Below are 17246 nucleotides of genomic sequence, written 5' to 3'. Positions count from 1 at the left end.
TCAGAAACAACTGAGAGGCAACATTGCTAACCTAGTGGTTAGCACTGTAATCCACCGTGCCACCCCATTCTTATTATTATTGTATTAAACATCGTCAAAGTCCTACAGGTGCACGAATTTCTGCTGCTATTAACAAAATGACTATGTTTACATGCACCCAATAACCCTTTCATAACCCTTTCATAACCGGAATATTAGCAATAACCCGGTTGCGCACGGCCATGTAAACACCCGCAAAAACATGAATATGCTCATATTCCGGTTTTTAAAACCCCGAATAAGACCCCTGGGTTACTCCTTTTACAACCTGAATATCAGGTCATATAAACACGCATCGGGATATCCCCATAGAAAGGAACATTATTTTGTGTTCTGCACATGTCCTATCCACAAGGAATCTTGGTCTTTTGAGTACGGCAACTACTTGTATGCGGCGCTCGCAACCCACAGAACACCACAGAAGTTAGATGTGAACAGCGCATTGTGTTCTGCGTCGTTATCAGGCGGGCCGGTGGCGGCACCGGTCGGCATCACCGCGATTGCTCTGCCTCCGATGCGCTTACTGAGTCTGCAGACTCGGTAAACGCCGCAGCGGGCCGCTCACACCGCCCCCCTCTCTGCTGTGCGGAGCTGTGCCAACTCTGGCAACAGGTCCAGAGACTACACTCGCTGTTTTGATGCAGAGCGCCAGGGTCTCGGTATACCGCAGCCGCAGAGCTCCGTGGCCATGACGTGGATTCTTTGCGGGTCCCACATCTGTACCCCCGGAGGCAGTGAGCGAAGGGAGAGCACGAGCATTATGTTCTGCGTGTGTCTGTTAATCTTCTTTCCCAGAAGAGAGTGTAAACGTAGTAAATGTAGAAATCAGACATCATGTTTTTGTCTTCTCTGCTACGCTTCACAGACATCCTTATTTGGAATCCTGCTTTGTCCGTGGGACACGTCCACTGAGCCTGGTTTCCTTCTGTAAAAGAACAGTGGGCAACAAATAATTTATCAGAAAAAGGTATTTTCTGAAAGCATCACTTCCGTGTCTATGGAGCATTTGTGGGGGAAAGAACAAAAATCAAACAAAATATAGTTGATATTTATGATATAACAAAAAGTGCTTTAGAAAGGCAACTTTAAAAAAAAATAATACAGTGCAGTGGATATTTTTACATAATGTATTGTCAATATCTGTATTGGTGCTTTAAATGGTGAAATTGAAAGATTTCAGAAAAAAATAATTACTTCCTGCAGACAGGTGAGTAATTATTCACCCACTGTGGATTAACATTCAGTGCGCATGTCAAAACTGCAAATAGCAAGTCCATGTTCAGTGCTTCACATCAAAATCAAAGTTACTGGGATGAAAAGATGGAAGATTTGATGTTGCTCTTTTGCATCTTACCCACCTGTAAAATTCATCCCTTTAAGTGGGTAATATTATAAGTGGGCAAGATCACTAAGGTACAAGGGTTGGACCCCAGGATGCAGGCAGCAAACACAGGAGGCTGGGCCCAAAAGATTATTTATTATTTCTCCAGGTGACAATGATTATGCCAGATTGAACAATCACTCTAGGTGACTGCAAACCCAAAATCCTCAAACAGTCCAAAATGAACAAACAAACAGTGTGAAAATCCAAAATCCCTCAGACACAACAATGAGAAGAACACTTATTCACAGCCAACCACACAGGTGTAGGACGACAGAACGTGGATCACGAATGAACAAACAGGAAAATAATTGACCGGTAGTGAGGAACCGAACAGGTGTGACTTCAGTACTGACTCAACTGATGAACCAAAATGGAGGGCAGGTTTGTGATGGGTCAAAGGTCAAGAACCATTCAAAAGGAGAAAATTAACTAAAGCAGACATCTAATAGGTAGGTGGAAATAAAACATAATAAGATAGTAAAATACACAGAGGAAGTAAAAAAACCCCCAAAATATAATTCAAAGTACAAGACACCAAAACCAATGTGGAACTAAAAAACAGTAAAAGTGCAAACAGAGGCCAAACTGACAAGAAACTAACACAAGAAAAGAGGCATTCAGTAATCACACTACTTAAAGAACAGAACCACAACAAAAACTAAATCCAGAAACCAAAGTACAAAAATCAACAAGGAACCCAACAGTTGCCAGAACACAAAATAAACTGATTGAAACCTAATGAAGACTGAAGAACACGAAAACATAATGACACACACAGAGGACCGATCACATAAATGAAGAACAGACTGACCACAGGTACGTACAAAGGACAAACTGCCAGGCGGCACCACACGAATGACAGCCAGGGGAGAACACACACACCCACACACTAATCCACAAACATGCACACTTGACAGACACCCAGACTAGGACACAAACACTCACACAAGACACTGAGGGGAAACGCCCACTCGACAAACACAGGACCGACACACTGGAGGACAAAACTACACAAAAGGACACAGGGACATGTGGATATGGAACCAAACCCCAACAATATTTGTGTGTATCCAAAAATGCAGTGACAATGTTGTGATGCTTCCTTAAAGAATATCATTCACACGTCTTCAGGAAAAATAAGCACTATAATGGTGATCTTTTTTCAGACTGTTTGTGTCATGTAGACTGGAAACCATCTCAGTGATTGTGACTCAAAGTACAAGCAAGAGTCCATATGTGGGTTTCTGTTACAGATATGACAGAAGTCTAAAGTAAGCTGTTTCATGCATAAATGTTGATAATATCTGGGTCATTTCTGCATGCAAATTCAAAGAAATGTAGATCTTTTGAGATGTTACGCACAAAGTCCCACCTGTAGTCAACTGTAAAAGGTAAAAAAAAAAGAAAAACGTTTTGCACAATATGACCCCATTAAACTTCTTGAGACCATGAAGTATAAGTATAACTGCATTGCCACAAGTGTAAGCAAATGTTAATATTTTTTTTTTTTTTTTTACAAAGGTGTTCATTGGTGCAATGCACTAAAATTAAATTTTTATGCATTTCATCCATCCATTCATTTTCTTCCGCAATTAAGAGGGGACAAGATCACTAAGGCACACGTTGATTTCATCTTGTAACTATATATGCAGATACTGAAATAGTTGCTCCTGTTTTTGCATATTTAAATGCATTTTATCGCAGTCTTACTTTTTAAAAATACAGTAGATGTCTGATAAAATTGTCCATGCTGCAGCAGCTCTTCAGTCCACTGTCTTGGTTGTGTGTTAATCCTGGGGATAGTTGGGGTGTGTCTTTTTCAGTCTAAATTTTAGACTGAAATGTACATCCGAGAGTAATAGTACAGGTCACAAGAATGTCCGGCCCACAGATCATAGTATTCTGACACATTTGGCCCTCGGAAAAATATAGTTGAATAGCCCTGGTCTAAAACATGATCCTCCAAAAAAAAAAAAAAAAAACCTGGCTGCTTTTCAAATCACCAGCATCCATCGGAAAGGGTGTGAAGGGGTGTTGCCCATGGAACTCCATCCATAATTCATGCTGATCGTATGGACCGGCCTAACCTCACTCATTACCACCAAACTGTGCATAGTAATCAAACCCCGAAACAGGAGAGCTGCAGGTCAGCTCAGGTTTCACAGGTGTATAATCAAGATTATACTCAAACCCATACTGGTTATATTTACATGAATATAAGCTGTGTGAATAAGTGTGCACCACAGCTATTAGTTATCATCATATTTCTGTTGTAACATTATTGGCAGGCATCAAGGTGTAGGTCGAGGTCCTTTAAATTTTTCTACAATTATTACCCTGCATGTTAGCAATGTGGCAATGGCAAGGTATTGTTTTCACAGGCATATGTGTGTGTGTGTGATGGGAATATGCTTGGAAAAATTTTGAACTAGTTTGGTCCAAGGTCAAGGTCATAGAAAACACGGTTAGAAAAAGACATCTTTTTTGTATATCTCAGTGATCAAGAAGCCTAGATGGACCAAACTTGGTGGAAATATTAGTTGGATAGATATCTAGAGGTGCTTCAATTTCAGAATATATTGGTCATAGGTTAAGGAAATCATGATCTGAAAAACACTTTTTTTGTATATCTCAATATAATATATAGTATTTTGTGTGTGTCTCTGTGTGTGTGTGTATATATATATATATATATATATATATATATATATATATATATATATTATTTGTGTGTATTTCATCAAGAAGCCTTGATCTAAGGCATATACTGATCAGCAAGATATTTGTGTGATACAGCATTTCGTAGTATCACCCATACATAGTCAAAAAACACCATTACAGACATGATTGTACATTTGTATTGTGGTGTGCATCAGCCCTCTGATGCCACTTCAGTCGCTGACTGTATACTCATGTATGGCTGCTGAACCCCAATCAGTTATCAAAGCCTTATACATCTTTCTTTATCTGAATGCAGCTGCCTCACGTTGCTAAGCAACCACTAACAAAAATCTGATTGACGTGCAGCTACACGGACCTGTCAGGAAGATAAGTGGCTTTTAGAGTGTAATGTAATAAAGGTGTTTCCATAAATAAACGGCAGGCGTTTAACTCCAATAAAGTCATAAAGCACAGCCGGTTTGTGTGTGCTGTTATAATACTGAACACCGGCTCAGCTGTTCAGAAAATAAATTCAGTTTGTCAACTTCTATAAACTTTCACATGGTGATGAACTGCTATTGCTTGAAAACTCATTTTCCCCCCAAAACACATCCAGATCTACACAAGACAATGACATTCATGCGCCTTTGTGTTGAGGTTACAAGAGCCGGACTAACAATGGACCTCTGGCTGCTGGAAAAGAGAACATCTGAAATATACATGAGGAAATCCATACCTGTTTCCAGGTAACCAAGAGGAGATTCTGAACCATGACGCCATGCTTGCGTGGTCACGTTGCAGCAGCTTCCTACCTTTACCTGTTCAGACGCTCTATGGGGAAGGAAAGCAGCTGTCAAACTCCCCCAGGTTGCCTGGAGAGACCGTCGGAATCAGAGTAAAGAGAAGCGTGATGAGACAGTGCGGGCAGCGAGTCTCACGTGTGGAAACAGGACAACGCAGGTCCAACTGAGGCGAGCTGAAGCTGGAAGTGGTGTCTCGGTGGAGGGTGGACCACAGAGGTGGAGAGAGGTCTGCACGGGGGCTGCTCTGAGTGCTTGAGTACTCATCTATTCAAGTATGAATCCAGTGTGGAAGGTGTACAAGAACAAGGTGTTGAAGACCATTAACCCTGATTATGAGGAGGAAGCTGTCGATGAGGTACATAACCTTTGTTAATGCTCCTTGTCTGTTTCACTTGGTGACTTACTTGGATGGAATTACTGTTTTTTTTTTTGTTTTTTTTTGGACAAAGTATTCAGGTGACACAATTTGAAAGCTTATCTTTGATTTCTGCTAAAGGGGAACTTTAAGGCAGAAGTTGGGCTTTCTTAGTGCTTCCTCTTGCATGCTTTGGTAATCCTGTCTCTGAAAACTAATCAACTTGAAGAGCAGTATTTGTTACACAGACCATTGTCCATCCACAGTCATCAAACTGAGCTCAAAGGAACATTCCAAGCAGAGGCTTCATAGCCTTAAGATGGCACACAGATCCATCCAGGGTTTGATACCAGCAAAACTGACAGTGTTGCACTGACCCAGATCTCTGGAGGCCTGGGAAACTTGATCCATCAGTGGAGCCGAGCAGACGGATTAGTTGGCATTCCACTGACTGTCAGAGAGATGAGACAGATATTCAGGGCCTCAGGCTTAAATAAACCAGGCTCAAATTGTAGTATCACAGTGCTACGGCCTCTACGTGAACATCAGTGAATACTGGGCATCCGTGTTTTGATGGGAGTGCAGAGTGATCGCCTCTGATGTTTCAACCATTGCTGCTCAATGTGAATGCGAAATTTGACACAAATGAATTGTATAATTTTGAAGTTTTCTACCTTTCTATTTTTTTCTATCATCTATCCACTCCCCCCCCACCCCCCCTTTACCTACGGTGCGTTCAGAAAGTACACCCCATAATGACAACATGAAAATGTTTTTTTTAATTTGTGCAAATTAATTAAAAATAAATCATTAAGAAATCACATGTCCAATTACAGTCTGAAGTCTTCTTGAATATGATGCCACAACCTTGTCATGTCTATCTTTGGGCAGTTTTGCCCATTCCTCTTTGCAGCATCTCTCAAGCTCCATCACGTTGGATAGGGAGCATCGATGCACAGCCATTTTCATATCTCGCCACAGATGTTCAATCGGATTCAGGTCTGGACTCTGGACATTCACAGAGTTGTCCTGAAGCTTCTTCTTTGATATATTGGCTGTCCATAGGGTCATTGTCCTGTTGAAAGATGAACTGTCGCCCCCAACTGAGTTCAAGGGAGTCCTGGAGCAGGTTTTCATCCAGGATGTCTCTGTATATTGCTGCTTTCATCTTTCCCCTCAGTTCTGACTAGTCTCCCAGTTCCTGCCGCTTAAAAACATCCCCACAGCATGATGCTGTCACCACCATGCTTCACTGCAGGGATGGTGCCTGGTTTCTTCCAATTCACGTCAGACTTTAATCTTTGTCTCATCAGACCAGAGAATTTTGTTTCTCATGGTCTGAGAGTCCTACAGATGCCTTTTTGCAAACTCCAGGCAGGCTGCCATGAGCCTTTTACTAAGGAATGGCTTCTGTCTGGCCATTCTACCATACAGGCCTTGCTGCAAAGATGGTTGTCCTTCTGAAAGGTTCTCCTCTCTCCACAGAGGAATCCTGGAGCTCTGACAGAGTGACCATTGGGTTCTTGGTCACCTCCCTAGCTATCTCTGTTTGGAGTCCTGGTGGATCCGAATGTCTTCCATTCATGAATGATGGAAGCCGCTGTGCTCACTGGTACCTTCAAAGCAGCAGAAATGTTTCTGTACTCTTCCCCAGATTTCTGCCTCGAGACAATCCTGTCTCAGAGGTGTACAGACAATTCCTTTGACTTCATGCTTGGTTTGTGCTCTGATATGCACCGTCAACTATGTGGCCTTATATGTAGACAGGTGTGTGCCTTTCCAAATCATGTCCAATCAACTGAATTTACCCCAGGTGGACTCCAAGTAAGTTGTAGAAACATCTCAAGGATGATCAGTGGAAACAGGATGCACCTCAGCTCAATTTTGAGCTTCATGGCAAAGGCTGTAAATATTTATGTGTGATTTCTTAGTATTTTTCATAAATTTGCAAAAATTACAAAAAATGTTTTTTTCACATTGTCATTATGGGGTATTGTGTGTAGAATTTTGAGGAAAAAAATTAATTTAATCCTTTATGGAATAAGGCTGTAACATAACAAAATGTGGAAAAAGTGAAGCGCTGTGAATACTTTCTGGATGCACTCGTGCTTCCCTACATATACTACATTATTGTGCAATGGTTTAAGACATGTTTAATTGGTGTTATGCTTTTACAAACTAATCAACAGACAAATGCAACACCAAATCAGAAAACGTTGGGGCGATATGGAAAATGCAAATTAAAACAAAATGCTGTTATACTTACATTTACTTTGTCTTCTGTTTCACTGCAGACTGTATGAACCCAAGATATTTCTTGTTCTGTGTGGTCAACTTCATTTGTTAATATACATCCATTCCTGCATGTAAGGAAGACAACACCTTCCAACAAAAGTTGTGACGGGGGCAATTTGTTCTAAATGTAATGAATAAATCGTCACTTTTACAATGAGCTTTCTTTCAATAATCAGGGGATGGATACAAGAACATTTCCAATTCACTGAAAATGTCGTGGACTTCAGTCACATCAATCATTAAGAAATACAAACGGTTTGGTACCATATGGGAAATCTGTGTCATATAGGCAGTCTCAAAAATTAAGTGACCACTCTGCAAGGATTTTAGTGAGGGAAGCGACCAAGACACCAATGACAGCTCTTAAAGAATTTTAGGCTTCTGTGGATAAACTGTGTATGGTGCTTCTTGTTGGAGTGGAATCAAGGATTGTAAAACAGGAAAACAGATCAAATCCAGGCAAAAAGCAGCTGAAAAGTCTTATGTCCTTTTTTTTACCACTTCATCATGAAGCTATGTAACTAGTGATGCTGAGGCAAAACCTGCACTCTGCACAGTTTCTCTAGCCACAACCACAGAAGCCTGTATCTCCTTCAGAGTTGTCTGGGTGTCACTATTTTTTTTTTTATTGGCATTTTCTGTATTGTAAACACAATTTATTTTGTTCGATAAATCTATATAATTTGTTTTTGGCAACTTCCTGCAGTTCATGAAAAATCAGTTTCATAAGCTGTTTATAGTTTTTTTTAAATTTACTGATTCAGCTGCTATACTTTGTGTTCATATGTCTCAGGCAGTACACTTATGAGGAAACACACACACACACACACACACACACGGATAGCTTTAACACTTCAGAATCCTTTTATCTTCTTTCTTGACATTTATGCCTTATGATGCCACAAAGGTCTGACTTCTTCCTCTGTCATTTGGAAAGAGTCATATTGCCAGTATTGGCTGGCAGACATATGCAGACACCTTTTCCTCAACATTTAACATATTCTTCTCATTTTCTTTGGGTTGCCATTGTTAGAGTTGGGTTGGCAGAGAAGATAAGGCCAGGCTACCAACCACTGGTAAACTGGCAGAACAGCGCTGCTTGTCCAGGGCAAGAAAGATAATGAGGGACACGTCACATTCCTTTAACAATCTGTTTTCCCTTTTGCCCTCATGTGGATGATACCATAGCCTGAGTTGCAAAACATGCAGATTCAGGGACAGCTTTTATCCAGTTGCCATAAGACAATACAAATTGATATAAAGAACTGTGCAGTATAGAATGTAGGATATATTGTAGCATTGGGTAGTAACTTTGTCCTTGTAGCATCTTCATATGTGCAATATCCTGTGTGCTTTATTTATTTATTTATTGTATATTGTGTATTCACAGATACAGAGACAGTTATCGATTGTTTTTTTAATTACTGTCCCACACCTTGGACTGGTATTCTATGCTTTTATCTATTCAAGCAATGCATCGATATTTTGTTCTGCGACAGCATCTGTGATGTTTTCTACTGAATGACAAAAAAAAAAAGTCTGAGTCAGTTGTAATGGACGTATTTTGCACTAGATGGCGACTCGTGCGCATCGCTCCTATCCACAGTATGCAGAATTGTGAAATCCATACAGGTTGATTGTATTGTTGTTCTGCTGCAGCTCTCTGAGGTGGAGACTGACATGAGCCCTGTCCAGGAGGATGAGGGGCCCAATGCTGTTGCGCAGCTGGCCAGGAAAGTACGTGCTGCATTTGGCTTCTTTAAGATGTGGATTTTTTTTAACACACAAACTATTTCTGAAATATTTTAAATGTTTCAATGAACGCAACCCTCATGTGAAAACAATTACAATCTGGTTGTCCAAATGGACTTTTGTCATTAGGTGTCTAACAGCCTGTCTACACTCGTGACAGAAGCCACGTTTCACCTTTATTTCTTAACTGGCTCTTCACTGACTTCAATGAACAGGTAATTTGACCTTTGATCCTGTGCAATTTAATGCAGGTGCAGGGGGCTGGGTCAAAAAGCTGGAACAGGCTATCAGCTCTTTTCAATAAAGATGATGAGCACCAGCTTCTAGAAGAGACTGAGAGTCCACCAGTTGCTGACCAGTGAGTGAAAATCTCTGGTTTTTATCTTTTTGCCTTCAGCTTTGTGGTTTCTGTAAACTCTGTACATGTTCGAACCTGCTTAAACAGACACAGGACGGGGCAGTGTGTGAAGTATCTTCTGAACATATGACAGATTACATAATTAATTATATCTGGCTTCAAGGACATTCAAATCTTGTTGGCTTCTGTGGAACACGTTAGCAAAACTGTTGGTCAGTATACCTGAAAATCAAATACAAAATACAAATAAAATTAATCTGCTGTAAAATAATGTTCAAGTGCAATAATTGCAACTGGTAAATAAGTTCAAAGCTCAGCTCTAATCAAGAAATGTCCAACTTCAGGCCCGAGGGCCGAATATGGGCCCCAACAACTTTAGGTCTGGTCGATGATCCAGCTTAAATGTTATACCCACTTCACACTAGAGTATGAATTGCATGAATGCCGTACGAATTGACATTCGAACGACATTTGTGCAATTCATGCTGCATTTGAACTGCACTTGAATGCCTCGTACAAAATTCCTACAGCAGTCGGCAAATTTGTGCGTCGCTTGTACTGGAAAACATTTGTTCATACCACTTTCCTACTGCTGTACAAATGGACATTCGAATGTCATTCGTGCAATTCGACCTTAAGTTGAACTGCAGTCGAACTGCATTCAAATTCTTTGGACAGCATTCCCATGCATCCTGTTCGGGGTGTGCAAAGGAAATATTGTAATGTGCAAAGTCTGTGGCACGCAATCATCATGTGTTCTAGATGTGAACATTGCGCATTCACACCGAATACACCGTGTGTCACATTGAGTCAGCAATGGTCAGGGGTCTACATGTAATCGGTTCATGGGTTGGATGTCATTCAACACCCAGCAGTGTGACCACCCTAGTGGTCAGTTAATAGCAAACTAGTTTTATTTTTTGTTTATTTTAACTGCACTGTTGCAGAGTCCTGTTGCTCCTTCACATCACAGCATAGTTGAAATACTGAGATAGGATCATGGGCTCTGTATTACCGCCATGCAGTCCACGAAGCAACAGCACACAGAGCCGCAGCATGCACAGTGCAGTGTTGTGAACAAATGTTATTGCTTGCCTCCAACAGATGTAGTTGCCATTTATACCTTGAGTACCGACTTTATCAAAGCATGTGAATTTGCAGGCATCTGTGAACCTAAAATCAGGTGGGAAGCATTGCTGTCACGAGGCAGCAGAAAGTAACTGCATCATCGACCAAGTCCAGCTGAGATTTATTTATACAGTGCAGTATTTAAATATGCCTTACATATCGTCACCTTCCTAAAATAATGGCCAAAGTAATATTCTCCAAAACATGACTTCGGCCATTATTTTAGGAAGGTGATGATATGCAAGTTCATGAGACACGTACACCCTGCTTGTGCACACAGGGATGTGCATTAGCAGTTATCACTGCTCATCAAACTACAATAAAACTGAATTGAAAACAAATTTATAAATGAAATCAAAAAGGGAAAATACAACATTTTTATAAATCTTGTAGTTTGTACGACAACCTCTAATCAAAAAAGCTGGGATGGGATGGAAAATGCAAAAAAAAAAAACATATATATATATATATATATATATATACAAAACAAAACAAACAAAACCGCCGCAGTGACTTACACTGACTTTGACCTTTCTTTTATCACAGACTGTATGGATACAAAATGTTTCATGTCTTGTGTGGTCAACTACAATTTCAGTTGTTCATATACATCCATTCCTGCAACTGAGACCTGCCACACATGCCAAAGAAGCATTTACCACTTTGCAATGGTGCCATTCCTTCTAGTACCATCTTCTTCTTCTACAGCCATGTCTTTACAATATGTCAGAAAGTGGGTTTGTATTGTCTTTCTGAAAAATGCGTGGACCTCCTTGGAAAAGCTATCATCTAGAAGGCAGCATACAGTATGTGTCCTAAAATCTCAATGTACTTTTCTGCATTAATGCTGTCATCACTAAAGTGTAACTCACCTTTGCCAAGGGCACTGACACAACCCCATACCATGACAGACCCTGGCTTTTGGACTTGTTGCTAATAACTGGATGGTCCTTTTTGTCTTTGATCCAAAACACAAGGTGTTGTGTGGGCCGCTGAAGAGGAGGTACTGCTGGCCCACCACCACCAGATGGCGCCCTGCTTGGAGTGCGGGCTTCAAGCACGAGAGGGCACCGGAGCCACTGGGAGTGACAGCTGTCACTCTTCATCAGCACCAGCTGTCACTCAGCCAACTCATCACCATCTCCATAAAGGCCGGACTGCGACTCCACCTCCTCGCCGAGAAATCAACTACCAATCAGGTAATTTTCTCTGCTGACTCAAAACATTGAGTAATAATCTGAACTTCTTTGCAGCCGTTTTCCTGTGGTGTGTCCTTATCTGTGGGATTGGCGTTTGGTGTGATCAGGGACGGCTTCGCTTCACACCCCAACCAGATAAGTGGTTAGACAGGAGCTGCACGAGTGTGTGATTGAAGGTGGAGGTTCTCCCTCCTTACTGAATACAGACTGTGGGATTACTGAGTGTGCGACCTCACACTCATCAGGACTGTCTCTGTTCTCTGCCAGCAGTACCGGGTCTGACTGCTGAAGACAGCGGCCACCTGGGGCGCAGGGCTTGGCGGCTCCGGTGTTCTTCAGCTCCGTTGGCAGTGGAAGCTGTGTGGATCCGGCTCTTCTCTCGCCAGGCGTCTTCTATCGTCGAGCCTGCCCACACGTCACCTGGTGTATGATTGACAGTCACTATATTGTTATTGTCTGTACGTCGTTGTGTGATTCACAACATTAAATTGTTACTTTTGGCTTATCCATTGTCCGTTCATTTACGCCCCCTGTTGTGGGTCCGTGTCACGACACTTTCACAACACAAGGTACACATTTCTTCCAGAAAAGATCTGGAACACTGATTCATCTCAACACAATGCACATTTCCACTGTGAGATGATCCAACCCAGATGCTTCCCAGCCCAGAGACAATGGCATTGCTTCTTGACAAGATTAACACAAGGCTTCATTTTTGCACAGTAAAGTTTTAAGTAGCATTTGTGAATTTAACTTTATGTTGTAGTGCATGATAAAGGGCGACAAATTCTCCATGCAGTGCTGTCTGAGGGATTGGAGATCACACACACACACACACACACACACACACACACACACACACACACACACACACACACACACACACACACACACACACACACACACACACACACACACACACACACACACACACACACAAAATGCAACAAACACATGTTTAGCAGAGACCAAAAACGGGTCAAAGATGTGATGGTTATGTGGATATGCATCCAGCAGGGCTTCAGCTGTGTTCAACTGCATCATTTGTGTTTGATTATGACTTTTATTCCACAAACGTGTCTTCTGTGACCATTTTACAGTGTGCATTCAGTTTGGACTGTTCTTGTGTGTGTATGTGTGTGTGTGCATTTTTCTTTTTATTGCCACAACAGATACAACTGTCTGCTCGATAACACTGCTCTGTGAAACATTTTATACTATATAAACACAAAAATATAATAAGTCAATAGTAAAAGTAAGTCCCTTCAGCTGCTCTTTGTTTGCACTCTGGGTTGCCACAGCAAATCCAAGGTGGATCTGCATGTTGAATTGGCACAGGTTTTACGCCGGATGCCCTTCCTGACGCAACTCCACATTACATGGAGAAATGTGGCAGGGGTGGGATTTGAACCTGGAACCTTCTGCACTGAAGCCAAGTGCATTAACCAATTGGCAGATACTAAATAACACAAGGGACAGACAGCAGGTACATGAACCACAACATCTACTTGTTTTTGTTCTTCTTCTTCTAATTCTTCTTCTTAAACAATGTAGGTCAAAAATTAATCTAAAATAAATAAATAATTTTCAGCCACAAAACAGGTTATCATTTTTAAAAAAACAATATTGACTTATTATATTAAAAATATAATTAGTCAATATTGTTTTTTAAAAATGATATCCTGTTTTGTGGCTGAAATTTATTTATTTTAGATAAATTTTTTGACCTAAATTGTTTAAGAAGAAGAATTAGAAGAAGAACAACAAAAACAAGTAGATGTTGTGGTTCATGTCCCTGATGTCTGTCCCCCTGTGTTATTTAGTATCTAGTGGTATATGCAGTCTCAGATTTGCATTTATTTTAAGGCAGTTCCAGTCTTGGTTAAGTTGTGTTCTCTGTTCTAGTAATTATTTCTGGGTTTCAGTCGTTTCTAAGTTTTATTGAAGTTTGCTTTTATTCTATTGGTTTGTCAGTTTTGCCTCACTTCCTGTTTTACTTTGACACAGTCTTCTCTGTTCTTGTTTGGTTTGCTTTCTTTCTTTTGGCTCTCACACCTGAATTCATTCAGCCATCTGTGCACCTGCTGACAGTTGTGATCACCTCCCAGTCTACTTAAACCCTGTTTTCCTGCTTTCTACTTCTTGGTTGGTGGTATGTCAGTTGCCTTCACTCTAGTGTTTCTTTGTCTTTGTGTTCTGCAAGTTTGATCTCTGGGTGCTCACTTGCACTGCCTGTCTGCATTTCCTGAGTTTAGCCTGTGGATTTTTGGAATGTGTGCTTTGAACATTGATCACTTATGTCCCTGGATTGAAATCGGCACTGATTAAAGAACACTGTTCGAAAACATACTGGCTGTTCTCTGCATTTGCACTCACGTCATAACAGAAGAACGGACTTTATTGTCACTGCACACTCTTGAATGCATGTACAAAATTTGCCCTCAGTGGGATTGTATTTGACACCTAGGCTCTGATTCATTCTCATCTCTTTCTGAATTTTTACAGTCCACTTGCTGTAAAACCTCAGGAGCCTCCGCGACCCACGAGGCGCTCAGGATTCTGGGATAGCTTTGCAGCAAACTGGGCTGCCAAAAAGCAGGCGGAAGCGGCGGCATCTGGCACTGCTGCAAATGAGGCGGCGGCAGGTGAGGGTGAGGAGGGGGCGACAGAGGCCGGAGGGGAGGAGAGGCAGGACAGCCAGATCACAGAGGGAGAGGAGAGCCAAGGAGGAGGCGCAAACAGCAGCAACAACAGCTTCTCCAAATATGTGTCTCTGGGAGGAGGCAGCGAGGAGGCATCGTTCAAGTGGAACTTTGTCACCAGCAAGCTGGCAGAGCTGAAGACGAAAGGCATGACCAAGACCAACTGAAGAACTGGAGACCATGAAGCACATGATGTCACACAGGTTGTCACGTGGGGAGGACGTTTAGGAGGTTGTGGCTTCACAATGGATTAATAAAAAAAAAATTCTCATTACTGTGTTCTAAAATATTCCAGCTGGGCTCAGAAATATAAAACTAATTCCCAATAATAAGTCACACAGTTGGTTCAAGCTCAACAGCTAACTGCAGTTTATTAGGAAATGTTTCAATCAATCAATCAACTTTTTTCTTATATAGCGCCAAATCACAACAAACAGTTGCCCCAAGGCGCTCCATATTGCAAGGCAAGGCCATACAATAACCATGAAAAACCCCAACGGTCAAAACGACCCCCTATGAGCAAGCACTTGGCCACAGTGGGAAGGAAAAACTCCCTTTTAACAGGAAGAAACCTCCAGCAGAACCAGGCTCAGGGAGGGGCAGTCTTCTGCTGAGACTGGTTGGGGCTGAGGGAAATAATCCCTTCATGCTGTCCAAATTTCCACAATAATTTAAAAGAAAAGCACAAAGGGATCATATATAGATAATAACATATCATCTCTACAGTGACCAAGAAAGAGACCACAACACTTCCACATTAAAATAAGACTAGCAAATGCACCGCTTACAAATAACAAAAAAACTCCTGCAAAAGGTTGTTGCATCCACCCCCCCCAAAGAATCTTATTTTAAATTGTGAAAATGCTTGCAAAGACATAGCAAAAAAAAAAAAAAAAATAATATATATATATATATATATATATATATATATACGAGGTCTGTGAGAAAAGTATCCGACCTTATTATTTTTTTAGAAATCATATGGATTTGAATCACGTGTGATTACATCAGCCAAGCTTGAACCCTCGTGGGCATGCAAGAGTTTTTTCACGCCTGTCGGTGACGTCATTCGCCTGTGAGCACGCCTTGTGGAAGGAGTGGTCCAGAGTCCTCGTCGGAATTCCTTTGTCTGAGAAGTTGCTGAGAGACTGGCGCTGTGCTTGATCAAAATTTTTTCAAAAACTGTGAGGCACATCCGAGTGTACACCATTCGAGAAATTCAGCTGGTTTTTTGTGAAAATTTTAACGGCTGATGAGAGATTTTGGATTGTTTCTATCGCTGTAAGGACTTCCCACGGAGCGGGACGTCGCGCAGCGCTCCGAGGCGACGTTGTCATCCTGTTTCAAGCTGAAAACCTCCAAATTTAAGCCTCTGTTGACCCAGGACATCGTGAGAGAACAGAGAACTTTCAGAAGAGGTCGGAATCAGCAGTTTATCCGGACATTCCACTGTTAAAGGAGATTTTTTTAATGAAAGACGTGCGGACGGATTGGTGCATCGGCTCGCAGCCGGCACCGCGCGCCCGCCACAAGAAAAACACCTCAGTTGGAAGCCTTAAGGACAAGTTGGAACATGCCCTGCTGTTAAACAATTTGTCAGATACTCACTCAACTGAAAGCCATGAAAAGCCGCCTGGATTTTACAAATGGTTATCAACACGGAGATGTCTTTCCTGTGGCGGGCGCGCCGCGCCGGCTGCGAGCCGACGCGCCAATCCGTCTGCACGTCTTTCATTAAAAAAATGTCCTTTAACAGTGGAATGTCCGGATAAACTGCTGATTCCGACCTCTTCTGAAAGTTCTCTGTTCTCTCACTTACAGTCTTTTGGGCAGAAACCTCTTTTTGTCTTGTTAGTACTAATGTTGGGTTGTGGCGCTTTGCAATATGTTTCTGTTCTTGGGCACATTGTGTGAATTTGCAGCACGCATTATCATATAACTTTGAGTTGTATTTTTTCAATTTGCAAGACTTTTTTCATGCAACATTGTGTTTGTTAAATTGGGGTAGGTGTGTGTGTGTGTTTTTTTTTGTATTTGTAAGTATTTTCTTTTGCTTGTGTTGTCTTAATCTGGCAGTGCTGAAGCCTGTCTCACCCACTGTACATCCCTATGAAATATTTTTTTCTTAAAAGGACAAACTGTGCCCACTGTATATTATGAAATAAATAAATAAATACCAGGTTATGTAGTAGTGCAGTGCAAGATGGACATTATATTTGTGTGTACAGTAAAATTAAAGGACAAGTTCACATTTTTTACAAGCTTGGCCATATTAAAATATTATTTGCAGTGAAATTTCTGAGGGCTCTAATCAGCATTCAACAGTTGCATCATGTTTAAAAAATTTCCACAAATGTTTGGAAAGGAAATCTAAGAATATTAAATGGTGCACCTGCAGGAGATCGCGCAATCAACTTAAACAGTGTTTTTCCTGAACCTTCAAACTGAATGCATTCTTATAGTTTACACATACAACATATATTACTGGTGAAGTTAAATTTCAAAAGGGCTACTTAGCATGCACAACATCATGAACAAGTTTGCACTACCCTCTAAGACTGGTGCAGGTT

General features: G+C 41.3%; 1 protein-coding gene across 1 annotated transcript; it reads left to right on the top strand.

The window, feature by feature from the left end:
• Nucleotides 1–4950: 4950 nt before the first annotated feature.
• Nucleotides 4951–14940, top strand: LOC117513885 (uncharacterized protein C1orf232). Its single transcript, XM_034174119.1, has 4 exons — nt 4951–5242; nt 9206–9274; nt 9541–9647; nt 14480–14940. Exons 1-4 carry the CDS (start codon nt 5162–5164, stop codon nt 14841–14843), a joined length of 621 nt encoding a protein of 206 aa, XP_034030010.1. The 5' UTR covers nt 4951–5161; the 3' UTR covers nt 14844–14940.
• Nucleotides 14941–17246: the final 2306 nt, after the last annotated feature.

This window comes from Thalassophryne amazonica, chromosome 7, assembly GCF_902500255.1.
Source record: "Thalassophryne amazonica chromosome 7, fThaAma1.1, whole genome shotgun sequence".
NCBI classification, from domain to species: Eukaryota; Metazoa; Chordata; class Actinopteri; order Batrachoidiformes; family Batrachoididae; genus Thalassophryne; species Thalassophryne amazonica.
The sequence above is the reverse complement of the archived record's forward strand: the minus strand, read 5'-3'. Positions and strand labels throughout refer to the sequence as shown.

What these genes read in the sequence shown, in the direction of transcription:
- LOC117513885 (XM_034174119.1), top strand. Translation starts at nt 5,162, where the DNA reads ATGAATCCAGTGTGGAAGGTGTACAAGAACAAGGTGTTGAAGACCATT. An exon ending in TTGCGCAGCTGGCCAGGAAA is followed by an intron (nt 9,275 to 9,540) that starts GTACGTGCTGCA and finishes AATTTAATGCAG; the next exon opens with GTGCAGGGGGCTGGGTCAAA. An exon ending in AGTCCACCAGTTGCTGACCA is followed by an intron (nt 9,648 to 14,479) that starts GTGAGTGAAAAT and finishes GAATTTTTACAG; the next exon opens with TCCACTTGCTGTAAAACCTC.